The sequence below is a fragment of the Xylaria bambusicola genome (assembly GCF_022495145.1).
Source record: "Xylaria bambusicola strain CBS 139988 unplaced genomic scaffold F5B22scaffold_54, whole genome shotgun sequence".
Classification (NCBI taxonomy): Eukaryota; Fungi; Ascomycota; class Sordariomycetes; order Xylariales; family Xylariaceae; genus Xylaria; species Xylaria bambusicola.
Window position 1 is genome coordinate 165,463 of NW_025953607.1, and position 23,360 is coordinate 188,822.

At 35.5% G+C, this 23,360-nt stretch overlaps 5 protein-coding genes across 5 annotated transcripts; 3 read left to right on the forward strand and 2 right to left on the reverse strand.

Annotated features, from left to right (window-relative positions):
- The first annotated feature begins 2,657 nt into the window (after positions 1-2,657).
- On the forward strand, positions 2,658-4,774 carry F5B22DRAFT_439901 (carboxylic acid transport protein). The gene is made up of 4 exons (XM_047971850.1): positions 2,658-3,199; positions 3,264-3,390; positions 3,452-4,059; positions 4,113-4,774. Exons 1-4 carry the CDS (start codon positions 2,770-2,772, stop codon positions 4,472-4,474), a joined length of 1,527 nt encoding a protein of 508 aa, XP_047826924.1. The 5' UTR covers positions 2,658-2,769; the 3' UTR covers positions 4,475-4,774.
- On the reverse strand, positions 4,646-8,494 carry F5B22DRAFT_622861 (P-loop containing nucleoside triphosphate hydrolase protein). Its single transcript, XM_047976001.1, has 7 exons — positions 6,762-8,494; positions 6,414-6,708; positions 6,131-6,360; positions 6,066-6,072; positions 5,809-6,012; positions 5,482-5,751; positions 4,646-5,415 (listed from the first exon to the last, which is right to left on the reverse strand). The coding sequence occupies exons 1-7, from the start codon at positions 8,157-8,159 to the stop codon at positions 5,210-5,212; spliced, it is 2,610 nt and encodes an 869-aa protein (XP_047826925.1). The 5' UTR covers positions 8,160-8,494; the 3' UTR covers positions 4,646-5,209.
- A 451-nt stretch (positions 8,495-8,945) lies between these two features.
- On the forward strand, positions 8,946-11,023 carry F5B22DRAFT_650506 (uncharacterized protein; the record flags this gene model as incomplete). The annotated part of the gene is made up of 5 exons (XM_047979323.1): positions 8,946-9,121; positions 9,171-9,347; positions 9,405-9,489; positions 9,542-10,151; positions 10,215-11,023. 5 exons carry the CDS (start codon positions 8,946-8,948, stop codon positions 11,021-11,023), a joined length of 1,857 nt encoding a protein of 618 aa, XP_047826926.1.
- An 8,865-nt stretch (positions 11,024-19,888) lies between these two features.
- On the reverse strand, positions 19,889-21,041 carry F5B22DRAFT_650507 (uncharacterized protein; the record flags this gene model as incomplete). The annotated part of the gene is made up of 3 exons (XM_047979324.1): positions 19,889-20,216; positions 20,268-20,644; positions 20,700-21,041. 3 exons carry the CDS (start codon positions 21,039-21,041, stop codon positions 19,889-19,891), a joined length of 1,047 nt encoding a protein of 348 aa, XP_047826927.1.
- Positions 21,042-21,540: 499 nt separating this feature from the next.
- F5B22DRAFT_622872 (uncharacterized protein) lies at positions 21,541-22,680 on the forward strand. Its single transcript, XM_047976002.1, has one exon. It carries the CDS (start codon positions 21,719-21,721, stop codon positions 22,358-22,360), a length of 642 nt encoding a protein of 213 aa, XP_047826928.1. The 5' UTR covers positions 21,541-21,718; the 3' UTR covers positions 22,361-22,680.
- Positions 22,681-23,360: the final 680 nt, after the last annotated feature.

Consider the following 23,360-nt stretch of genomic DNA (forward strand, 5'->3'; position numbering starts at 1 on the left):
GCTAGTTCCCTCGGAGATTGGGATACTGCAGGTTAGTTCCAGAACTAAACTGCCTAATTCACCCGCACTCCTAGCGACAAAGCATCTTCCTAGCGTTTCAACCGTCAGATGTTCATCGTTCTCCATGGGTAACGAGCCGCCACCACTACATACATGTACTTATAACACAAACCAACATGATTACATACATTACGGCTGTGAGTATCAATATCATTGCTTATGGTCGGCTACAATCCCATGTTGAGAGCCCAGGAGGTTATTACAATCATGGTGGCTTAGATTGTGGCATTATATGTATTCATGGGAGCATCAGGGTCATATCGTGCTGTCATTCAGACAGGGACTATTCCACAACTATGCTACACAAAAACCCCTATGCTTGTGCTACCTTTCCGCGTAAACAAATAACCGGAATACCCCGACTTGGCTTGAGTTGCGAGGGTTATGAGCCGACGGTTTCGCACTAGATGGATTAGTTACTAACAACAAACTGCATGGTCAAGTCTAAGAATGTTATCAGGAAGTCATAGTACAAGCTAAATCGAAGACATCCACACAGGTAATGCTAATATGATTGAAATGTATTCAAGGAAGGGGTCACTGAGGTAGTAACTCTTACCAAGTGATAGATGAATTTCAAACTACGTATCTGCGTATATGAGTTACGAACGCTGTACCTACGAGAACTGCTTCATTCGGGGATAAGGAGAACATCTATGTGATAGCCGAAGTAGGGTAGATCTTCGGTGGCCGGAGAAAGAAAACAACGCGGGGTAGTCAAAGGATTTCTCCAAAAAAAAAGTTCTTCTTAGTGTTGGCCCTAACCCACAGCCCACACTGCGGAGGAATGTATTAGTTGGAACATGCCAAGCTACCTCAGGGACCTCAGTCTCAACCGCTTAACTGGTTACAGAGACGAACTGGGGTAATTATAACTGATTATTGGCTGAAGCCTACAGACTAATACCTACTAAGTAGTTGATTGTGACTGTGACATCGTATGACACCTACAGGAGTGTACGACAGACATGCGCTATCACGTACATAGATAGATACCTAGCTGCTGCACTGATAGAGTGGGTGCCAGGTTGTCGGTGAGTCGCTCTGGGTCGCTCTGGGTCCATCTAGTGTACAGTATGTACATGTAAGTAAGTAGGCAGGTTGATATTAACAACGGGTACTCTCGCGTGTGTGTGTATAGCTACCTGCTGTGCTTAGCAAGTGTATCGGATCTTGCAGCATGCTGTGTCTATGCTCTCGAATAGAGGCGTACAACCCCAATATCTCCAACCTCCCGTACGAAATGCCAATCGGAATTGACGTAATAGAAGCCTATCCTAGGCAAGCAGTCTGACGCGCCAAACGGTCAGAATGTTGAGCCTATCGTGAGCAGGGCTTACATGGCACAAGTTGCCGGATACGGTATTTATTGCAGGGGCCCCTGGACGCATGAACAGGGGTGCACACACAGTCGTGATGCAACCATGTGAGCTTGTCGGAATTTGGCGTCGTCTGTCGTCGTCCGTCTGCTTAGCCTGCCAACTCCTTCCACAGTAGCCTTCCCGCCAACCTCCTCGCTAGTTACAGAAAGAGCTGAACCTGCACGGCATTCTTCCTATGCCACGTCGTAGAAGCAATGTGGCGTGAGCAGTGCCGTCTTGGACTGCCGTCTTGGTATCGGTACCTCTTGGTAGATGGCGACCTAACGGTAGAAGAAAGTTGCGGCTGTACGGAAGATGCTGTACGCAATTAGAAAGCTGAACACCACTCTCTGATAATATCGTACCAATCCGCGATGGTGTGTTTCACCGTCAAGCCTGGCATGGGAGCATAAAACCCAGTCACCTGGGATGGGTTGTTGTCTTAGTTCAGCTAGCGAGCATCAGAGAAAAGCGCCATCGTGCTCTACTTACATACTTACATATGTACATATGTACATAGATATGTAGGTATACTTTTATACACCGGAATAAACTGGACAAAAACTAGGTAAGATTACCAACATGACGGCGTGACCGTGCGGGGAAATCCTGACCCTTCCCAAATCCCTTGACACATTTTTACTAGGGGCGGAAGAACCATTCTCGCTAATGTGTGGCGGCCGACAGTCGCTCACCCGGGGAGAAGATGGCAGTCCATCGCTCTCCGAATACCCTCACTTACGCAGCAAAAAGATCGTTATTATCGTATGGCCCAGTGTAGTTACAGTCATTTGAGGCCATTCCAACGAATACAGTTTTTCGCATATGTGAACGAACTTTGGAAAGTGACTTGGCGCCAATTCCTTCCCCAGGTCCCCGCCAGCTTCCCCACGCTCTTCCCGTCTGCCCAGAGCTCGGGTTTCTCAAATACTCCTGCTACTGAGAATGGAAGAGGCGTTCTTAGCTACTCTTGGCTGTTCTTGGCCTCTGCTTGGCCAGCCCATGAAATACGGCGGTGGTTCTTGGCTTATCTTGGCGACTTGGCTCATGACTTGAGTCTGACTTGGGGCCCTGGAGATATTGACCTAGTCATCATTGCCACTTTAGAAGCGATAGGCAAATAGCTACCATTGGAGATGGTCAAATGGTGATAAAAATTTACCCTGTTGTCGACTCTCCGACGTGCGGGGTCCTCAGCGCTAGAGATTCGTCGTGGGTATAAGAGCTCGTCGGTTGCCATTGCAGCCTGCCTACCGAGAGACGCAGCATTCCACCCTCGGTTCCTTCACTGTTCTTGTCTGGCTTATCTTTGGAGAGATAGAGGAACGGTGCTCTTCATTCATACACCATGGCTACCAATTATGAGCCGGCGGACCCAATCGCCAAGGGTATCATCCCGACAGCGAAACAGTCATTGTCAGACCTCTTCAAGTGGAAACAGAGAGTTGTCGTTACAAATGAGATGGGTGAGCAGCATACAGAATGGCAGCAGCCAGAGCCTTTAAGGAACCCAATCTCCCTCTTAGCCCTGCTAAGTGCGAAAGACTGGATCTACTTTTTCGTTGGCTGGTTTGCATGGACTGCTGATGCCTTCGATTTCCACGCCCTCTCCATCCAGACAGTCAAGCTCTCCAAGTACTACGACACATCCAAGACAGCGATCAGCACCGCCATTACGTTGACACTACTCCTTCGGTCGGTTGGTGCCGTCGTCTTTGGTCTTCTTGGTGATCGCTATGGTCGAAAGTGGCCCATGGTCGCCAACTTGATCATCCTTGGTACGTGGCTTATACCCAATACTCTCTCTACCCCTACCTATCAATGCTAACACAGAAACAACAGGTGCACTTCAGGTCGGAACCATCTACGCCGCTACCTTTCAAGAGTTCCTGGCTGTCCGGTCTCTATTCGGCCTATTCATGGGTGGTGTGTATGGTAATGCAGTGGCGATGGCCCTCGAGAACTGCCCGTAAGTAGCTGATATTCCATTCTATATCCGTACTTCAAAGCTGACATGACCGTCTTCTTAGAACGGAAGCTCGTGGTTTCATGAGTGGTGTGCTACAGCAAGGTTACTCTTTCGGTTACGTGTTGGCCGCCATTGTCAACCTAGCTGTTGGCGGCGAGACTGATACTTGGAAGACCGTCTTCTGGGCCGGCGCGGGATTGTCTTTCAGTGCAGGCCTCCTCCGGTGCTGCTTCCCCGAATCCGAACAGTTCAGAGAAGCCAAGGCTGCAGGCAAGCGAATCACTGCGTCTGACTTCTGGGCGGAGACCAAGGACATGTTGGCTCATGAATGGCGCCTCTCTATATACTGCATCATCCTCATGAGCTGGTTCAACTATTATTCGCACACAAGCCAAGACAGCTACACAACGTTCTGTCTTACAGAGAAGGAGTTGCCCAACGCTGGAGCTACCCGAGCGAGTATTCTAATGAAGACTGGTGCGGTTGTTGGCGGTACTATTATGGGATATATCTCTCAATGGTTAGGCCGTCGAAGGACTATCATCATGGCTGCTCTTCTGAGCGGTGCTATCATTCCAGCCTGGATTATCCCTGAAGGAGAGCGTGCTCTTTCAGTCACTGGCTTCTTCATGCAGTTCTTCGTTCAGGGCGCGTGGGGTGTTATTCCAAGTAAGCATTTCCATCGGCCCGTAACAATAAGATTACCACTAACCAGCGTTTAGTTCATCTCAGCGAGCTGGCGCCGCCGGCTTACCGATCTACCTTCCCTGGCCTCACTTACCAGCTTGGGAATGCTATCAGCTCTCCCAGCGCACAGATTGTCAACGCTCTCTCCGAATCGCATTTTATTCGCAACAAGTCGGGCCATCTAGTCGAAGCCTACGGTCCAGTTATGGCCATTGCCACAGCCATCATCGTTCTTGGTATCGTTGTGACTACTGCCGTGGGTCCTGAAAGGAAGGGACGTAGCTTCGAGGGTGGCCCTATAGGTGCCAACCTCCACCACGACTCAGAAAAGGCTATCGACGTTGCTTCCATAGACGAGAAGAGCCTCCCCGTGGAGCAGAATGAGCACAAGTCTTGAAAATTTAACAGTGAGGTACGAGGTTTACGGTAAACAAGGATACCCAAAGGGCAAAGGTTAGGCGGATCAAGGCTCTGATCTGGATGCTTATGTTGATGAATTATATACCATTCCGTTAACGAGACGTGTCAATAACGATTCAAAAATTTATGAAATCAATGAGGACTCTTGACTTCCGAAAGATGAGATGATGACATCTAACCGAAATGTTAACACTCCCCAAATCACCGCCGCCATCTAGTCTGCCTGCTGTAGTGCCACTGAGTAATCGCGTATGAGAATGCTAATATGAAACTAGAACACAATGTCCAAGCCGAAACTGTATCAGCTAAGTATCCTACTTCCTACCCATGGTAGGCCTCTGGGTGACCGAGTTCCGCGGTAAACGGATTTGAATACCTTGACGTACATGTACATAGGAGCTGTGAAGTTTCTCATAAATCGAATGTACTTACCTGTTTGATCTTGCACCATCTATATATTATTGTCGCATGTCCTCTTTTCCCCAGTCTGTCAGGTGTATATGTCCCACAGCGAGCAGAAGGTTAGTTAGAGTCAAGTAGGTAGGCAGAGTGTATAGGACTCAATAGAGTACTTAGTCAATTGACCCTAACTTTCCAACTCTCGAGGGGGCCCAACGCCCCTTTATATATCCAGAAGGGTTGACCCATCCACCCGTAAGGTCTTATATTTCTAACACAGTCAATCACTTCGTTACCCAGCCCCAACTTTACTCTATTGCGGTCCAAGGCGAGACCTCTGTCTGAGCGCTCTTTCATCCATTGTCCCGTCATGAACCCTCTCTAAATAGTTCTTGAACTGGGATGTCATGTCCAAGACTTGCTCGAAGTCTCTCTGATCCAGAACTGGTCCCTCATCTTCTTCTTTATCCTCTTTCTGCTGAAAGCGATATTCCGCGAGTGCCACCGCGGTTTGGAATGCTGCACCCGGGTCCCGATAGTTAGTTTATTTCCCAAGAATTCAATTTCAAAGGTACGATTGCTCACCGTTCCGTATTTCTCGTCCATTCCAGTCTAGTTCGATCAAATTCTCTTCCAAAACGTATCGTTTTGCTCGTGCAGTCACTGCCATATCTTGTCGATCTTCGCTTAGCTTGCTGAAGAACTGTTTCCAAATTCTTTCCTTTTCTCTGGGCCCAAGGTTCTCGTAGGCAATGACTACGTGTATTCGCGAGATGAAAGCATCGTCAAACGTTCCAACCCGATTAGTCGTCAAAAAAAGGATTCCTCTGTAGTATTCAACACATCGAAGGAAAACTGCAGGTACACTCGTGGTTACCACAGTATCATTGCATTCGTAGGGCATGTACTTACCGGACACTAAGCTATTCCGCTTGAGATCCGCTAACTCTCGTCTTTCGAGATACACATCAGCTTCATCTATAAGCATAACGGCACCCCAGGTCTCAGATAATCTGAACCACTTAACGAGGTTCTCTTCCACCTTGGTTTCATCGGTCCCAATGTCTCCCCCCGTCAGAGACAGGAGAGCTCTACCCGTGTACTCTGCGATGCATTCTGTCATAGGTTAGCGTAGCAAGAGCCCTGACAATTTTAGATATGGGACTTGCCAGCAGTCTACCAAACAATGTTAGTATATAACAAGAATATTGTAATGCGAGTATTTCGTTCTTACGAATGTTTTTCCCACGCCGGGGCCGCCGTGAAGCAGAAATATCTGACCTTCACCCTTGTTCTCCATATGGTCAGCCGACCAAGGCCGAGACCCTTTGGATTTCGAGCTTTCGCTAGTGAATCTCTGAACTAGAGCTTTTATCATGGTTTTCCTCTCCTCAGGCATCACTAAGTTCTCGATCGCTCGAGCATTGGCCTTTGGGTAGCTGCAGTTTGCCACATTGAGCCTCGCTGTCAAGAATTAACGCGACTGAGTCAATGAAAGCTGTCATGTGAGCACTAACCCCAGGTTCTAGTTTTCAGCATGATCCCCCAAAGGTGACGATTGCATAGCAGGTACCTATGGTTAGGAGGCTCTTCAGACTCATCTGTCTTAAGATTTTGATTCTTGAACGGATCCAGAACGTCGTAGGCTTCCCATCTAAACCTTTTCGCCGGATGGGGTCGCTGGCCCTGGCACTTATCACAGTAGCATTTAGGCAAACCTCTTCCCATGTCTCCAACGTCCCCAATCTCTGGTGCATCGGACGAGTTTTCGGAGTAGTAAGAGACGCTATCGACGTATGCGCGGCCATGATACTGCGATTATTACATTAGTTTAGAAAGAAGTGGAAGGTTATGTATTGACTCACATTCTTGTTTCTGGAATCAGCCAGCCTCCCAGAATAGTAGACCTGTCTCCCAATCAACGTTTCATACCACAGCTTCCCATTTTGTTCCAGTCGCCGCTGCGTCTGCCCATTGTCTTTCCTATCGAGATAACCACAAGGAAAAACTTTCAGACTGGTTATAGCTCGTTCTCCCTCGAACTGTGGAATCAATGCCGTTTCGGAGCGTCTTCCAACAAATCGACCATCGAAATCTAAGCTCCACATACTAATCTCGTAGGGATTCTTTCTTGTTGATGCGGAAAGAATTCCACCATCAATTTTGACGCCACTTACAACATAAGCAGCCAAGCCATCTCCGGTTTCACAGTACACAGTGTCGCCGGGCTTGAAAAGAAGCCATAGCATACGGAAAGTGCATGTCGTGCTAGTACCGTATCGTGCAAGTTCGTTTTTGATATCATTCTTATATACGGAGTTCTTGACATAGTCTAGAAGCAGGTTGAGATGCACTGTTGTATCTTTCGGATTTGCGCTGGGAATATCTGACTCGAGGTTAGGCTGACTATTGGTGGTCAGGATGGCTGGCTTTTCGGTGGCAGTGCCTTGTGTTCTTCCCCCCCATGCTTCGAGCTGCTCCAGGTGGTGGGCAATCAATGGGTAAGGTTCATCGATGATGATTGTATCCCCTTCAACGTCCACGGATGGATAGTAGGACACTACCTCAGCGATGACTTTTATTATGTCCGGTGAATTTATCACCATCCTACCCCCCCATACCGTCACACCAATTTTGGGATTCTCAAGGATGCCTTCTTCCATTATCTCTTTAACGTCATATCGAAACCTGCGAATATCTTCCTCAATTGTTGTTCTTAGCAACGTAATTACCTGAAAGATCGGCGTCTTGGCCTTCGCACTTGTGCCCCTCGCGGTTTGTAGGTCGAATGGCTTCCCCCATGGCTCGTTGGTAATTACACTACCTCCCCTATCCTGGTATTCAATAACGAATGAGATTGTGGGCGAGTCGTCAGTCTCTGAAACTTGTGTACCAATCTGTTCGGAGGTCTTCCATGCGCTGGGATGATCAGGGTGTGTCAGATTATCGTCGCATAACGGGCATGTGAAGTAGCCGAAGTCAATGAGCACCCAATGTGGACGTCCGTTCTTAGAACAGTAAAGACGAGATTCACTTTGCCAATTTGGGTTCTGTTCGGGATTATTCCAGACTTCTTCGCCCTTCGAGCTTTGAGCAGCTGAACTTGGATTTTTGTCCACTTCCACCTCATTGTTCTCCTTGACCATGACTGTACTTGGATCCAATTGCGTTTCTACATCCGAAACACCATCTAGCTTGGCTGTGACGACGTGTACTACATCACTCTGTGTAGAAATTTCATCTACTAATCCCAGAGAAGACATCGTAGCGGATCTAGTATTTGTTTGGTATAATAGTAGGGACTGCTGTATGGATGGCTCTGCAAAAATATTGGAAAAGAAACAACTGATCAGAAGATTTTAGTTCCGGGAAATGTGACTTCTCCAATATGAAAGAAGCTAGCTGATATGGAAGGTGTTTCCGAAGATGCTTCGGAATAGGAATGCTTGCTCTTATATGTTTGGTGCGTGTCGCTTCTCAGCTTCCGGGATTTCCGATCCACTGAATACCCCTTTAGAAAGGAACTGATATGCAGGCTGTGACTCATTCTCTATGTCTCTTTCTCAACCCCTAGGCTCTTGCAAGAGAAATGAGTGGCTTAAAGACCTATGCTCGGTTATGCCAGTCGTTGGCCATGGTGGGCTGAAACACACTCTAACTGCTACAAGAGCTGCATGTAGCCTGCCTCTCCGCCCCCAATCTTCTTACGTACATACACGAGCAAGGGGCATCGTAAGGGAACATTGGAGGTTATTGGTTCGTTCGCAAGCTACTATGACATTTGTGTGTGTATGTGCATAGGCTTACTAGTAATACACCAGACGCGGCCGCCCTCGCCGATACAGCTACTCATGCAAGTTATCTCGGGTGGGCGCATTTGTGGAAATACGGGGTCTGTTTTACAATTGAGGGTCTAGTATGCTATCTTCTCAAAAGTCCTTTTAGTCTCTTCATAACGCTGTGTAAGAATACAACTTAAAAATCCCCTCAAGTTACTTTGGTACTGTTAGATTTACATGATAGCTCAACCTCATCCTGATAAAGGAGCTATGACAGAATTTCAAATGACGCCGTTGGTTCGAAAGTATAGCCTCCAGCTCGAAGACGAAGATGTTCTACCTAGAAGCTTAAGAATTGTTGCCAATGAAGAGCAAGAAGATGAAAGAAGAAAGGCTTTGCAGTTGCAGGAATGGCGAGAATGGATTCGCTTCGACGGAGCTTTAGAGTATTTTTATGACCACCCAGAGAAACACCCACGGCTAATGTTTCGGCAGTGACCACAGCTCCGAGAGACTCACCCACTCTAGCAGAGTACTTGCTGAAACCTGGAAATCGTTCGGCCCCTTGTTCGACGTCGATTCTACCAAGTGTATAGCAGGGTACTCCCTTCCTAGCATCGACGCGCTGCAACGCGCTGTCCATGATGCTAGCACACTACGAGAATCTAACAAGTAGTCTGCAAGGGGTCAGTTTAGGGAGAGATTTCTAAACTTTACAAACACATTAAGTGACTACTCGTTTATATTCTCAATCATCCCTCAAAATGACAAATATACCATTCTGATTACTGGGGTCTTGTCATCTATTGCTAAAGTAGGGGCTGGCTCCCAGCCATTCCAGAAAATGGTCGTTGATGTCAGGATAGGCAGCCGCAAAATACCAAGATACCGCCGAAAGAATCTCACAGGCCCTTGATCAAATCACTTCTGATATCAGTCAAGTTAAGAAGCGTGCCAACGTTGCCGATACCCCCGAAATTCGTGGCTTTGTGGCCGATTTCTTTGTCGGAATATTTGAGCTTTTATGTTTAATCATGTCATGGTATAAATCGAGGTCGAAACGAGTCCTCGGATCGTTCAACAAAAGTTTCACTAAGGACCTTGATGGGAAGATCGACGCAATCCAAAAGGCCCTCAAAGATATGTCGGAAGAAACAAGCCTTATCACTCAGCTTCGAGTCCACGACGTGCATGAAGATGTTGCAGGGATCGCCCTAACATCAGTGAGCACGGATAGAAAAGTCCAACAGATGATGACTTTATTAGAGCAATGTGTGGTTGGGATAAGATCGTTGCGTGATATTGGGCATGTTGCAGCGCAACAACTCAACTCCATGCACCAAGATTTCGTCCGGCAGAAGACCGCTACTGGTTCAGGCCTAACAGGTCATCCCATGATTGGACAGGATTGTCCTGTCACTGACGAGGCACATAGTGGACGGTCCACTGGCCTCTCTGGCGGTCATTCATCAGATCGTAAGTGAATAATTAGTATTCCCAGCCATGAGTTAACAGCACGAATAGCTAATAATGATGAAGGCATTGTTTCGCAGTCCTCCAAGTCTGATCTACTTCACTATTCTCAGCTGCTCAAACCATTCATCGATGACGGTCGCAGACTGATATCGATAGATGGTAGGCTAACCGCAAGATCAGTTCTGCCTCGTGAAGTTGTTGGTGAGATGGAGAGGTGGATGGCTAGTGTCAAATCGAAGTTACTTTGGGTTGAGGGAATTAGCTCGCATGCCTCCGAACCTGTTCTTTCAACGGCAGCACTGAACATTTGTTCTATTGCGGAAAATGCCGGCATTCCGTGTATGTCCTATTTCTGTACGACTATACATGACCGCAATAAGACTGTACAAAGAGACCCAAGCGCGACTCATACTGAGGCAACGTGTGTCTCACTCTTCTATTCAATTATTGTCCAGCTCTGCGAGACTCTACCGGAAGACTTCACTGGCACAGAGAAGTTTAACAATCAATTTCAACTTCTCGACGGAACCCTCAAAAGCTTAGAGATAGCCATTAGCTTGATCAAGCATCTCTTCACCTGCTTGCCTCCCCTCACAGTCTGGGTCTTGGATAAGTTCCCATTTGCGGGAACCAAATCGACAGTTCCTTATATCAAGAAATTGATAGATGTTCTACGTGATGAAAAGGGCGGTCGAGTTACCAAAGTTCTCTTCACAACTGAAGGAAATACGCCTTGGTTGTCAGGTAGCTTACAAGCGCGTGAACATTTTCTGGCATCAAGGATGACTTTGAACAGACCCGGGCGTGTAATTCCCGGTGCAGTTTCACCACTATTTCGCGGTAAATTCCAGGGAGGTGATCAGCAGAAATAAACATGGCGACGGGATCAGGAGATCTTGTTTTTGCGCTAAGAGCTTGCAATTGCTTCAAGGCCCTGAGCACGGATTACAACTGCAATTGCATGTTGCCCATATCAAAGAGGAAGAGCTGGACCCCGTTCCCTCGGATTACTAGCTCGTCAAGGGGCCTCTTAAAATATGAGATGACGATTACACTGTCAGAAAGGGAAGGCGGTAATACTTGCGTTCCACATACTAGAATGCTAGGAATCTGTATATAAGACCTTTATCCAGCTAAATAACTATATTATAACTTAGATTTCTAAATAATCTAATAGAATTATATATATTACTTTTAATAGGTTATAAGCCCGGACGTTTACCTAAGCGTATCTTTAACTATTAAGGGTTAAAATTATACTTTATCTTTAACCTTCCACTATTTACGAATATAAAATAACGATATATGTTAAAATTCCACTTTATTAATCCTACGGATAAAGATTATATTAAAATATTATTACTTTAAATAATAGTTAATAAAGCTAAGTTTTAAAGGTTAATTTAAAGAATTTTTAACCTATTAATTCCTTAAAATAGATAAAGGCTAAATAAATTATATATAATTAACTATTTAAAAATCCTTAACCTAACCTTTTCCTTTTAATAATTATAGGAATAATTATAATTATATTATTAATATTTAATAATAAAATGTTATTAAATATTTATTATAACCTTTATAATTAAATATAACTTTAAATATTTAATATTATTTATTTTTTAAGCATTTAAATTTTTTCCTATTTTATATATAAAGTTTTAATATAATTTAAATACCTTTTTAATTAAAAAAATATAAATAATTAAAATATTAATTTAAATTTAAATTATATTAATTAATTACCTTTATTTTTATTATTATTATTAAAAGTATTTAAAGTCTTTTTTTACCTTTTAATGCTTAATAATTAAGATTTTTTTAATTATAAAGTTAATATTCTATTTAATTATTAAACTTTAAAACTAACTATTTTAAAGGACCTTTTTATTAACTTTAATACTTTCCTTTTTAATATTAATTTTTAAGCTAAAGAATTTAATTTAGATTTACCCTTTATTTCGATTAAAGACTTTTAAAGTAATTATTTTATAAATCCTTTCCTATTAAACGCCTTTTTAAAAGATTTATATTAATAATATATTATAATATTAAATTTTAAAAAAAAAACTAATTAAAAATTATTAATTGCTATTTAATTTTATATTATAAAACTTTTTATAGCTATTAACTTATTTATTAAATTAATTAAGTTAACTTTATTAATTGCTACTATATTATTTATAATATTAATAATTAATTAAAATATTATTAAATAATATTAAGGAGTTTAAAAAGGTAGCTTTTTTTAATAGTTTAAAATAATAATTAAAGTAGAGTTAAAATATATAAAAAAAACTTAATATAAATAGGTTTATTTAAATATTATTAAAAGGGCTTTATAAAGTAATCTTTTAATAAAGAAAAGGAAAAAGTAAAAAAATCTTTTTTATTAAAAAAAATAAATAGTTTAAAAAATATAATATAATTAATACTATAATCTAAAGTAAACTATTATAAAATACTTATTAATAAGTTTAACCTATATTAATAAAGCTCTTTAATATATTTACTTTATTATAAAATAAATTATATTAAAATTATAAGTTTAAAGAAAAGGTTTAATTTATATAGTATTATTAATAATAGGAAAAAATAACGTTTAAATTTATTAATAATATTATTTAATTTATTATTATATTATAATAAATTTAAATAAATATAATTAAACTTAATTTAACTTTAGTTTAATTATATTTATATATTATTAAAAAATTTATTAATGGTTTTAAATTTAAATTTAATTCTTTTTTAATAATTTAGAAAATTAATACCTTTAAAATTCTAATTATTAATATAACGCATCTCCCACTTGACCTGGCCACCCAATTGACCTGGCCACCCCCCTAACCCATACAAATAACGTCGGTGCGCTAATCACGTGATAATTTAATAACTCTATAAATACTAATCGTATAAAATAATAAAATATACCATTAGATTCGTAATAAAAAGAGCTATTTAACGGTACCCTTTACTAACTTTTACGACTTATATTCGCGGAGTTATTAAGCAATACGCTAAAGTAAGCGCTAAATTAATCCTTGCTTAGCGACCCTTTAGCGTATTGCTTAATATCTCGCTTAATAAATTTTGTAAAAAAATGGTAAAAAATACCTCTGGATTCCCCTTTAACTAACGGATTTAACGGTGCTAACTACTAAATCGTACGATTAATATTCGTAAAGTTATTAAAGATTGAAATAATGGGGTTTTATATAGGTTATTGGGGTGGCCAGGTTAAGTGGGAGATGCGTTAATTAGAATTATAATATAAATAATAGTTATTTTAAAAAAGGTAATTAATATAGTATTACGCTTTAAATAAGGTTAAAAGGAATAAATAATATAAATTGCCCTTTTAACTATTAAAGCTAATCTTTTTTTATTTAAATAATAATTTAATAATAAAAGGAAGGTATATTTTAATTATAGTAAAATATATCCTTTTTTTTATTTTATAGCTTATTTTAAACTTAAACTTTTAAATTAAAATAAAAATATATATTTATAATAAATAAAATAATATAAAGATAAAATAAAAAAATTTAAAAGGGATAAGGATATAAAAAGGGAAAAAAAAGTAAACTTTATTATATTTTTTATATCCTTTTAAGGATTATTATAAACCTTATTTATTATTAAATTTTTTAAATATATTATCTTTATAGTTTATTTATTATTAATAAATTAATTTATTTTTATTAATTTTATTAATATTATATTTAGTTTAATATTTTTAATATTTAAAGGATTTATATAAAAGTTACTTTAAAGTAATACTTTTTAAAATAAATCTAATATTAAAGATATTAATATTAGGGCTATAAAAAAACTTTTAAATAATATATTAAAGAATAGCTATTTAAAAGAAGTTATAAAAGCTTTACTTACTATTATTAATAAAAATTAAGCTAATAGCTTTATAAAAGTATTAAAAATAATATTAATATTTTTATATTTTTAAACTTAATTAGCTTTATTAACCTATATATTATATTATACCTTATAATTATTAAAATTAATAGATTAATAGTATAATTAATTTAATATAAAAATTATACCTTTATTAATATAATTAATAAAATAAAAAAACCTATTATATTAAAAAATATAATCTATTATTTAATAATTAATATAAATTTAATCTTTATATTATATTTTATAAAACTTAATATTAAATTCCTTTTTTAAAACAATGGAACTTATACTTTAAAGGGGAATAATATATTTTTAAAAGATATAGAATATAATAGCCTATATATAGTTAATTAATTTAGGTTAAATATTAAAGCTACTATTATTACTTTTATTACTTATTCCCTTTTTAATTTTGAATTTATATTATAATATAAATATTTTAAATATATTAATAAATTTTTAATTAAAAAATTAATAAATGCTAAATATATTAAGCTTTAAAAACTAACCTATATATATAAATATTATATTTAAATTAAAATAAAGGAAATACTTTATTTAGGAAAGCTTTAATAAAATACCTACCTATTAAAATTATTATATATTAATATTATAAATATTCTTAAAATAATACTTAAAGGTTATAAAAGCTTTATATATATTATTATTATATATTATAATTTTATAAAAATAATGTAGGTATTATTGTTTAAAAGTAAAGGAAAATTTATTTAAGCTTTTAGATTTTTCTTTAAATATTATAAATACCCTAAATAAAGGTATTATATATTTATATTTAATAAAGCTAAAAAAAAATACTAATAGGGAATTTAAATATATATATTAAAGTTAAAGAATTTAAATATTATTTATTATTATAAAGTAATACCAATAAGGTAATATTTATAAAAAAGTAATAGGAATATATAAATTTATTATAATTCCTATAATAATATAAATTATAAAAATATTAACCTATTATTATTTAAATAGCTTATTATATAATAATATATTAATTTAATAATTAATTTAAAATATTATTATATAAAAAATAATATAGGTAAAGGCCTACTTATAATTATATAATAATAATAGGAACTAATAGAAAATATTTTTAATTAAATAAAAAGGGATTAATATTTATTAAATAAACCTTACTTTATAAAATGTTAAACTATTAAAACTAAAGTTTTTATAATTATATAATTCTTTTAAAAAGTAGGAAGGTTATAAATATTAATAATATAAGCTTTTTTTAAAAGATCTTTTACTTTTTACTTAATTTAATTAAAATAGTTAATAAAAAAAATAGGTTTAATAAAGCTTTAAAAATAAAATTATAAAAAACTTTAAAAAACTAAATATAATAAAAAAATAAAAGTTTAAAAATTTTCCTTATATTAAATTAAAAAATTATATATTAATTTAAAAAAGAAAAAGATTAAACCTTATTATAATAAATATTATATTAAGTATTATATTAATTATTATATTAATTATTATTTTATATATTATATTTAAAGCTTTAATAAATGGATCCTTTAATAAAATTATTAAAAATTCTAATAATATCTTAAAGCTAAATAATAATAATAACCTTAATTATTAAAAAATGTTATTTAATAATATTAAAAATTAAAATGCTTTAAATATTATATTTAATATAAAGTTAAAAATTAATAATAATAATAATAAAAATATTAAGTTTAAAATATAAATCTTAAAAGGATATATAAGGCTTATATTATAACTTTATTATAATAATATATACTTTATAAATTATAATTATTAATTATTTACTTTTTATTTTATTATTATTACTTTAAAAATTATTAATATAATTAAAATTATTAAGTTAATTAATTATAAAGCTATTAAAAGGAATTTATATTAAAATAAATAGCTAAAAGTAATAAATAATAAATATAATTCCTTAATTAATAATATTATTTAAAATTTTATATTAATATTATTTAATATAAAAGTATTATTTAAAAAGTAGGTTTATAAATTTAAATAAAATAAATTAGGAAAAATAATTAAATATAAAATTAAATAAATAATTAAAAAATTTAAATAAAGAAATAGTATAAATTATAATAAAACGTTTACTTTTATAATTAAACCTATAAGTTATAAAATATTATTTATAATTATTATTACTTTAAATCTTAAAATCTATTAAATAAATATAAAAATAGTATTTTTATATAAAAAAATATTAAAGGATATTTTTATTAAATAATTATTAAAGTTTATAAAAAACCTAAATATAATTTATAAATTTAAAAAGGCCCTTTATAAATTTAAATAAATATTTTATATATAGTATAAAATATTAACTATATTTTTAAAAAAACTTTAAATTTAATAATTTAAATTTAAATATTAAAATCTTTATTTAAGGAAATTATTATATTACTATTTATATTAATAATCTTTTAATTATTAAATTTAAAATATTAAAAATTATAAAAATTAAATAAATATTAAATAATAAATTTTAAATAAATAACTTAAGCTTTATTAAATATTATTTAAAAATAGTTATTAAATAAAACTATAAAATATATACTTTAAAACTATTATAAAAAGCTTACTTAAAAAAATATTTAAAAAATTTAAATTTTAAAATTTAAATAAATTAAAATATTAAAGATTAAAGCTAATCTATATCCCTTTATTTATTAAAATAAAAGTATTTAAAAATAACTTTATTTTAAATCTAAATAATTAAAAATAATATTAAAAAGCTATAAGTTTATTAATATATATAATATTAAGTATTTAACCTAATATAATATTTATTATTTTTAAATATAATAGGTATATAATTAAACTTAATACTTTTTATATTAAAATAATAAAATAAATATTTAAATACTTTAACTTTATAATTAATTTAAAATTAATATATAAAAAAGGTAAAATTAAGCTATAAAGCTTTATTAATTTAAATTGGAAAATATATAAGGAAATTTATTAATTAACTTTAAAGTATATATTTAATTTAAAAAATAATATTATTAGTTAAAGTTTAAAAAAGCAATTAATAGTTTTATTATTTTTATTTAAAGCTAAATTAAAAAGGTAAACCTAAATTATTAAAAAAACTATTTAAATATAAAAACTATTAATTAAATTAAATATTAATTTAAATAATATACTTATAATTATTTATAATAATAATTAAAAAGTAATTTTAACTTTATATAATTTATTATTATATAATAAAAGGAAATATATATTAATTTAAAATTAATAGTATTAAAAATAAATTACTATTAAAAAGTTAATTTTAAATATATTTTAACTATTAATTAAATAATAAATAGGCTAATAAAAATATTATTAAAGCTAGCCTTTAAAAAGTTTAATAAATTATTAAGCTTAAAATAAATAATAAAGTTAAAATAATTTATATATAAAGTTAAATAAAAAAATCTTATATTAAAAATTAACTTAAGTTAAAATACTTTTATTACTATATCCTTTAATAATAATAAATAATGTAAGAATTATTTTTATAGTTTAAAAATATAAAATTTATATTATTAAAAATTAAACTATAAAATAAATATAAGCTTAAAGAAAATTACTAATAATAACCTAAAAAAAGTTTAAAATAAAACTATAAAGTATTTTAAAATAATATTTTAAAAAATAAAATAATAAATATTATTAATTAATTTAAATTAAATTTTTTAAATATTTATATATTTAAATATAATAAAACTAACCTTTAAAAAATACCTTTAATAATATAATAATAATAAGTTATTAACTTTTTAAAGTTACTTTAAATTAACCTTATTTATAAATAATAAAGTATATATTTATTTATATTTTATATCCTTTATTAAAGCTTTTTAATATTAATAATATTTAAAACATTATAAAAATAATTAATATAATAATATAATAATAAAAGTTACCTTAAAGGAATTTTAATTAATTATAAAATTAAATAATTTAGCTATAATAGCTTTATTTATTATATTTATAATAGGTTTATTAATTAAGTAAAAAGTAAAAAATAAAGTTTAATATATTTTTAATATTATTATAATAAAGAAGAAAAGTTAAAAAGGAAAGTATATAATAATTTAAAACTATAACCTTTATAATTAATTAAAAAAAGATATAAAAGTTAAAAAAGCTTTATAAGGTTTTTAAAGGTTAATTTATAACTATTTTAAAATAAAGTTAATAAGTTTAATAATTTAATATAATATAAATTAATGATAAAATAGGTAAAAAATATATATATATTATTTTATAAAAAAAATTAAAATATAATATAAAATAGGTAATATACCTTTTTAAAAACTTAAAACTTATAAATTATAAATTATTTATAACTTATACCCTAATAAAAATATTAATTATTAAAAGAAATAATTATAGGAATATATATAAATAATATAAAAATAAAGGGGGAAAAAAGGATATTTATATTTATATAAAAATAATAAATATATAATATATTATAGCTATTATATATTATAATGCCTTAATTTTAAAAGCTTTATATTATAAATAATAATTTAAAAAAGCAACATTAACGGGACTTTTACCCTTTATAGTATTTTATTTTAAAGAATTTAATATTACTTTTATTTACCATTTTAATAGCTATAAATAACTTAACTTTTAAAAAGTTTTACCTTATCTATCTTATTTTAATGGGTATTCTTTAAGGCATTACCTTTATATTATACAACTATATAACTTACCTTAAAGGGAGCTACCCTTAAAAGGGAGTTAATTAAAATTTATAGCATTAATTAATATAAGGATCGAAAAGGAATATTAAAAAGGGAAGGCGGTAATATTTACGTTCCATATATTAAAATACTAGGAATTTATATATAAGACCTTTATCTAGCCAGATAACTATATTATAACTTAAACTTCTAGATAATCTAATAGGATCATATATACTACTCTTAACATACACTTGGTATCGTTAAGAACAAAATACTTACGATTCATATACCTCTTTGTAGGAAGGGAGGAGGCATGCCTTGTTTATTGTATGTCTTGTGGCATGGACTATACAAGCCTTGGAGCATTCACCGCTTGTGACTCTCTTTTTAGCTACACTTATGGTTCAATGTGCCTATATCCATATTAGATAAATCCAAATTCTGAAGGGTCAGTATTATAAAAACCTCTGGGATCTCAAATTCTTGGCTCGCTCCATTTGCATTATAGCCAATGCGCCTATAATTATTTATGAAACTGGACATGCGTTATTGTTACACGCACAACCTCTGTGCCAGCTGAATATGCAGTTCTCTTTGCACTTCGGCCGTACGGAGGACCATTGCAGGCTGTTCATGATCTTTCAAGACATGCAGGCAATGTTGGGCAATATTGGAAAGTGAGGTTATTCAGACTTCGCTTCTTGAAACAGACCCCAGAGACCTAGGCGGTCTAGGCTGGCAAAGCAGTTGTATATAGAGTCGAGTCGAGCCACCTACAGCCAAGAAGGAGTTGGTTGGTCAAGGACTCATGCAGCCCTGGTTGTTCATTATAATCTGAATTCTAAGTTCCAAGCCCAGTATCTCTGCCCTTGTTATAGTCATGAAGTGTAATCAAGTTCATATTGCTCAAGAATATTCTATAATCTACTATAGCCTAACTGAAGTATAGGAGGTTCGATCAATCTCTAAGAGCGAAGCTATCTCTGCAGTAATCTCTAAGGCGACCCCATTTATTGAACTATTGTGGTTTCGGTGGTGGAGCCATCACATATGATATAGGAGATGTAACTTGGAAAATAAAGCTGTATTCAATCTCCGAGCTTTTAATTAATGCAAAGCCTGTCCCGCTGCCCAAGAAGAGTAGATACCTGTTCCTACACTAACTACAGCGAAAACCGTCGCTAGAAAAATTCCTAGGCAAGTGGACCAGAACGTAAACCAAGTCGTTGTCTTCCGTCGGTCATGGAACCAGTTGGTAAGATACCTCGGCTCTGCTGTGGCAAAGTCTTCCTCAAGCTGCAGCAAGCGACACCTCCACATCTTAAAGTCGTGAACTTTGTACCGGGGGTGATTATAGTGCGGGTGTCGGTCCACTCGGTTAAGAAGCGACAAGGTTTGGAGAGCTTCCTTAGCCAACTCGGCTGCGAAGTGATTCCTACAATAAGTTCAGCAGCTAGGATCTAATGGCGTGAATGTAGTAGATTACCTTTGTCGCGCTAAGGTTTGTAACATTCCTTCGTCGCCATAGATATATACAGTGATCCAGTTCCCTTTGCCAAGATCTTTCTCTACCAAGAGGTGTCGATTAAGCTGGTTTGTTGGTTCCCAGCTGATCCCGCTAAGCCGATTCATCTGTTCTAGGGTAAAAAGAGAGGAAAATGACCTGTATTTGTCTGGCATGTCGAGGCGTCCTTCAGGTTCTGGGAAATGCTCTTCTAAAAGTTTTTGGATACTGGTGTCCTTGTCCCACATAAAGGGCTCATCGTCACCGAAGCGGTGTATACTACCTCCAAACGGGTTTCCAAAGCAAAGTCCCGTTGATACAAACAGTGCTAGTTCGAGGGACCTTCGCAGAGGGTTGTACTGCGTACAATTTAGAAGAACAGGGATATAACGCTTTTATTTCTTTGAACCTTACTCTTAGATCTTCCAGTGGTAGTTGCAGCAGTCCCAGATACAGTATTTGTTGGCGCTCGTCGCTCAACTTGTCGCGTAAGTCTTGTTGCAATGGTGGTTGCAATAACAGCATTCCCCTTATCACATTGACCAGTCTCTGTTCAAGCAATGTTATCAAGAACGACTTTGTTTCAACTGGGTGTGTACGGAGAATCGGCAAGCTTGCCCCAACTCGAAGAATTTGGACCCATCGTTCATCTCCCTCACTGTCTAGAGTATTATCTAGCCACTCGAGATGCAAAGACAACTCGTCTCCTTCAGGTAGGCCTCTGATAGCTGCTGCAAATTCATACCGTGTGACCATGTCGATGTAGTAGGTTGGCGGTAGCAAGTCAAAGGTAATATGAATAGCTGTAGGAACTTATAATGCTTAAATAGCTGGAACCTAGAGTATTATGATGATGTTCTGTTTTCGAGTAGTAAACTAACGCTAACCTGTTGTCGTTGATGGGGGAGGTTGATACTCACTATCTCATGCGCTCATCACGTGCACGGTAGATGTCTATTTTGAGACGTCGCTTCGTGTATTGTTATTCGATGCATGAATCATCAGCGCGAGTGGCTTCTGTGGCAGCTCTCCATTGGAGCGTGGTCCTCAGCCTCAGCGCGTTGCGTAGTGCCTACTGAAAATTCACTTGGATAAAAAGAAAAGTCTTCTGGGCATAGCATGCGCCGTGTGGGGGCACATGTAGCCACATGAGCATAATAATTGGACTTTATAGCATAAGCAGTCACAGATGGGCTGGATACGATTTGGTCTTTGTAGCACAAGGGACAGCTGGCAATCCTTGAGTATATTTAGTTGGATGAGGTACCGGTAGCGGTATAAGAGCTTACAAGGATCGGTAGAGAAAGAAGCTGGCCTACGTTAATCCCTTCTTCAAATACCTCGAATACGTTTATTAGACACACAATGGAAGACCATCCTACTGCTATTGCTGCATCAACATATTAGAGGTATCACCGGCTTTTCTATCAGCCATGGCAGATCCTTCGTCGATTCTTCAATCTCCTCTAGTGCCCATCTACCTCGTGGACGATGGAACCAATCAAGGCGTCCCATGTCGGGTTAGTACAAGGCCCCGGGAGCAAAGCGTTAGTTCTTATCGAAAACAGCCCATGGCTACAATTGGTGGCATACTCCGGGTGGGAAGTCTGACGGTAGGCTTAACAACAGCCAAAATCGAGAGAGAGGACTCCATTCAGCTGGATCGCCCCGGTCGATCAGGGCACGGCGCCGTTGGGTACTTACAAGTCCAGCGAAAGGGATATGATTGGGCGCTCGTGATCCTCCAGCATGGTTTGGGGACGCCGGTGCGAGTGCCTGATGAGACTGGCAGAATCGAGGAAACCGGACCCATCATAAATAATATCGCAGAGCCGCATCGAATATCTAAAATTGCACAGGGGAAAGAGACCGTCGAGATCATAACTTCATTCGGCGGCCTAAAGCCCTTAATTAGGGGTAAAGGCTCGGAATATAACTCCGTAGCGACCCCTAGCGAGCTCGCGAGCCAGTCAAGCTCGACTGAGCTTGAGTCAAGTCTGACGGTTATCGCTGATATTAGTGAGTACCATGAGTTCCCTTCTTCTACCCTGCTAATTATAGAAAGGGCCGAGTGATATCGGATCATGGGTCATAAGCTGTACTCAACCTCAAGAACTAATAGGTATGGTTATCGGTTCATACCGGAGAGAAGGAAGGAATCTACATTCTGAAGTAGTTGTCCGTCCAATGCATCAAATTATGAGCGAAATGAATTCCGAATATATGGGTGGTGTGTCACTTCCTTCGCCCGCACCCACTCCCGAACAGTGGAAAGAACCAAAAGTCAATTACGTGATCAATATCAAAAAACACTCAGGTTCCAGTTCCAAATGGTGGTTTGCGGAAAAGTATGGCCGGGATCGTGGGTTCAATCGCACTGACTGCCAACCTGAACAGAAGCCTGGATTTCAATTAGAAGGGGAAGAAGCCAAAGTATGGGAGCATGAGATCCGACCGCTTATAATAGCCATTATTCGAAAAACCTCACCAATGCTGAGATCAGAACCTTTACCGATTGTAAAGTTATATGGGCTGTCTGTGGACGCGAGCGGAGAGAGAAGACCGAGAACAGTAATTGTTTGTGCCTCAACGGACTATAGTCAACAAATTCAGCGAGCAATTCGTCAGGAACACATACTCGATAGATCAGGATTTGAGCTGATCATGGCGGACAAGGTTGTCCGGTGCAAACCTGAGGATGATCGTGGCAGTAGAGAGGGTAGTAGTGCACTCGGGTCAAGGAGGTCTGCAGCTGATATGGTATGAAAGTACATGTAACCTACAATGTAAGCCATACCAATAATTACCAACACGAGTGTTACGAAAGAACGCTCGAAGGGGTGGAGGAGCATAGGCGATTTTTGTCACTATGGTCTGACAAACCCACATTCTCCGAGTTATATCATTCTTGCAAAGACCGCATTGAGCGAAGCCAGTTGCGCTTCTACAATTGTCGTCTGCCCCGTCTACACCCCCGAGGCGATGAGCAAAAAAACTGGTATTTCCCTCCCCCCAAAACACCACCTATTCAATCATCTAGAGGGGAGGTAGTGCCAGCTTTTTTGCTCACCGCCT

Excerpts from the sequence above, each read along its gene's own strand:
- F5B22DRAFT_439901 (XM_047971850.1), top strand. The coding sequence starts at position 2,770 with ATGGCTACCAATTATGAGCCGGCGGACCCAATCGCCAAGGGTATCATC. Across the intron at positions 3,200-3,263 it reads CGCCAACTTGATCATCCTTG|GTGCACTTCAGGTCGGAACC; the intron begins GTACGTGGCTTA and ends CAGAAACAACAG. Across the intron at positions 3,391-3,451 it reads ATGGCCCTCGAGAACTGCCC|AACGGAAGCTCGTGGTTTCA; the intron begins GTAAGTAGCTGA and ends CCGTCTTCTTAG.
- F5B22DRAFT_622872 (XM_047976002.1), top strand. The coding sequence starts at position 21,719 with ATGGCAGATCCTTCGTCGATTCTTCAATCTCCTCTAGTGCCCATCTAC.
- F5B22DRAFT_622861 (XM_047976001.1), bottom strand. The coding sequence starts at position 8,159 with ATGTCTTCTCTGGGATTAGTAGATGAAATTTCTACACAGAGTGATGTA. Across the intron at positions 6,709-6,761 it reads CTGATTCCAGAAACAAGAAT|TATCATGGCCGCGCATACGT; the intron begins GTGAGTCAATAC and ends TAATAATCGCAG. Across the intron at positions 5,416-5,481 it reads TGGACGAGAAATACGGAACG|CATTCCAAACCGCGGTGGCA; the intron begins GTGAGCAATCGT and ends ACCCGGGTGCAG.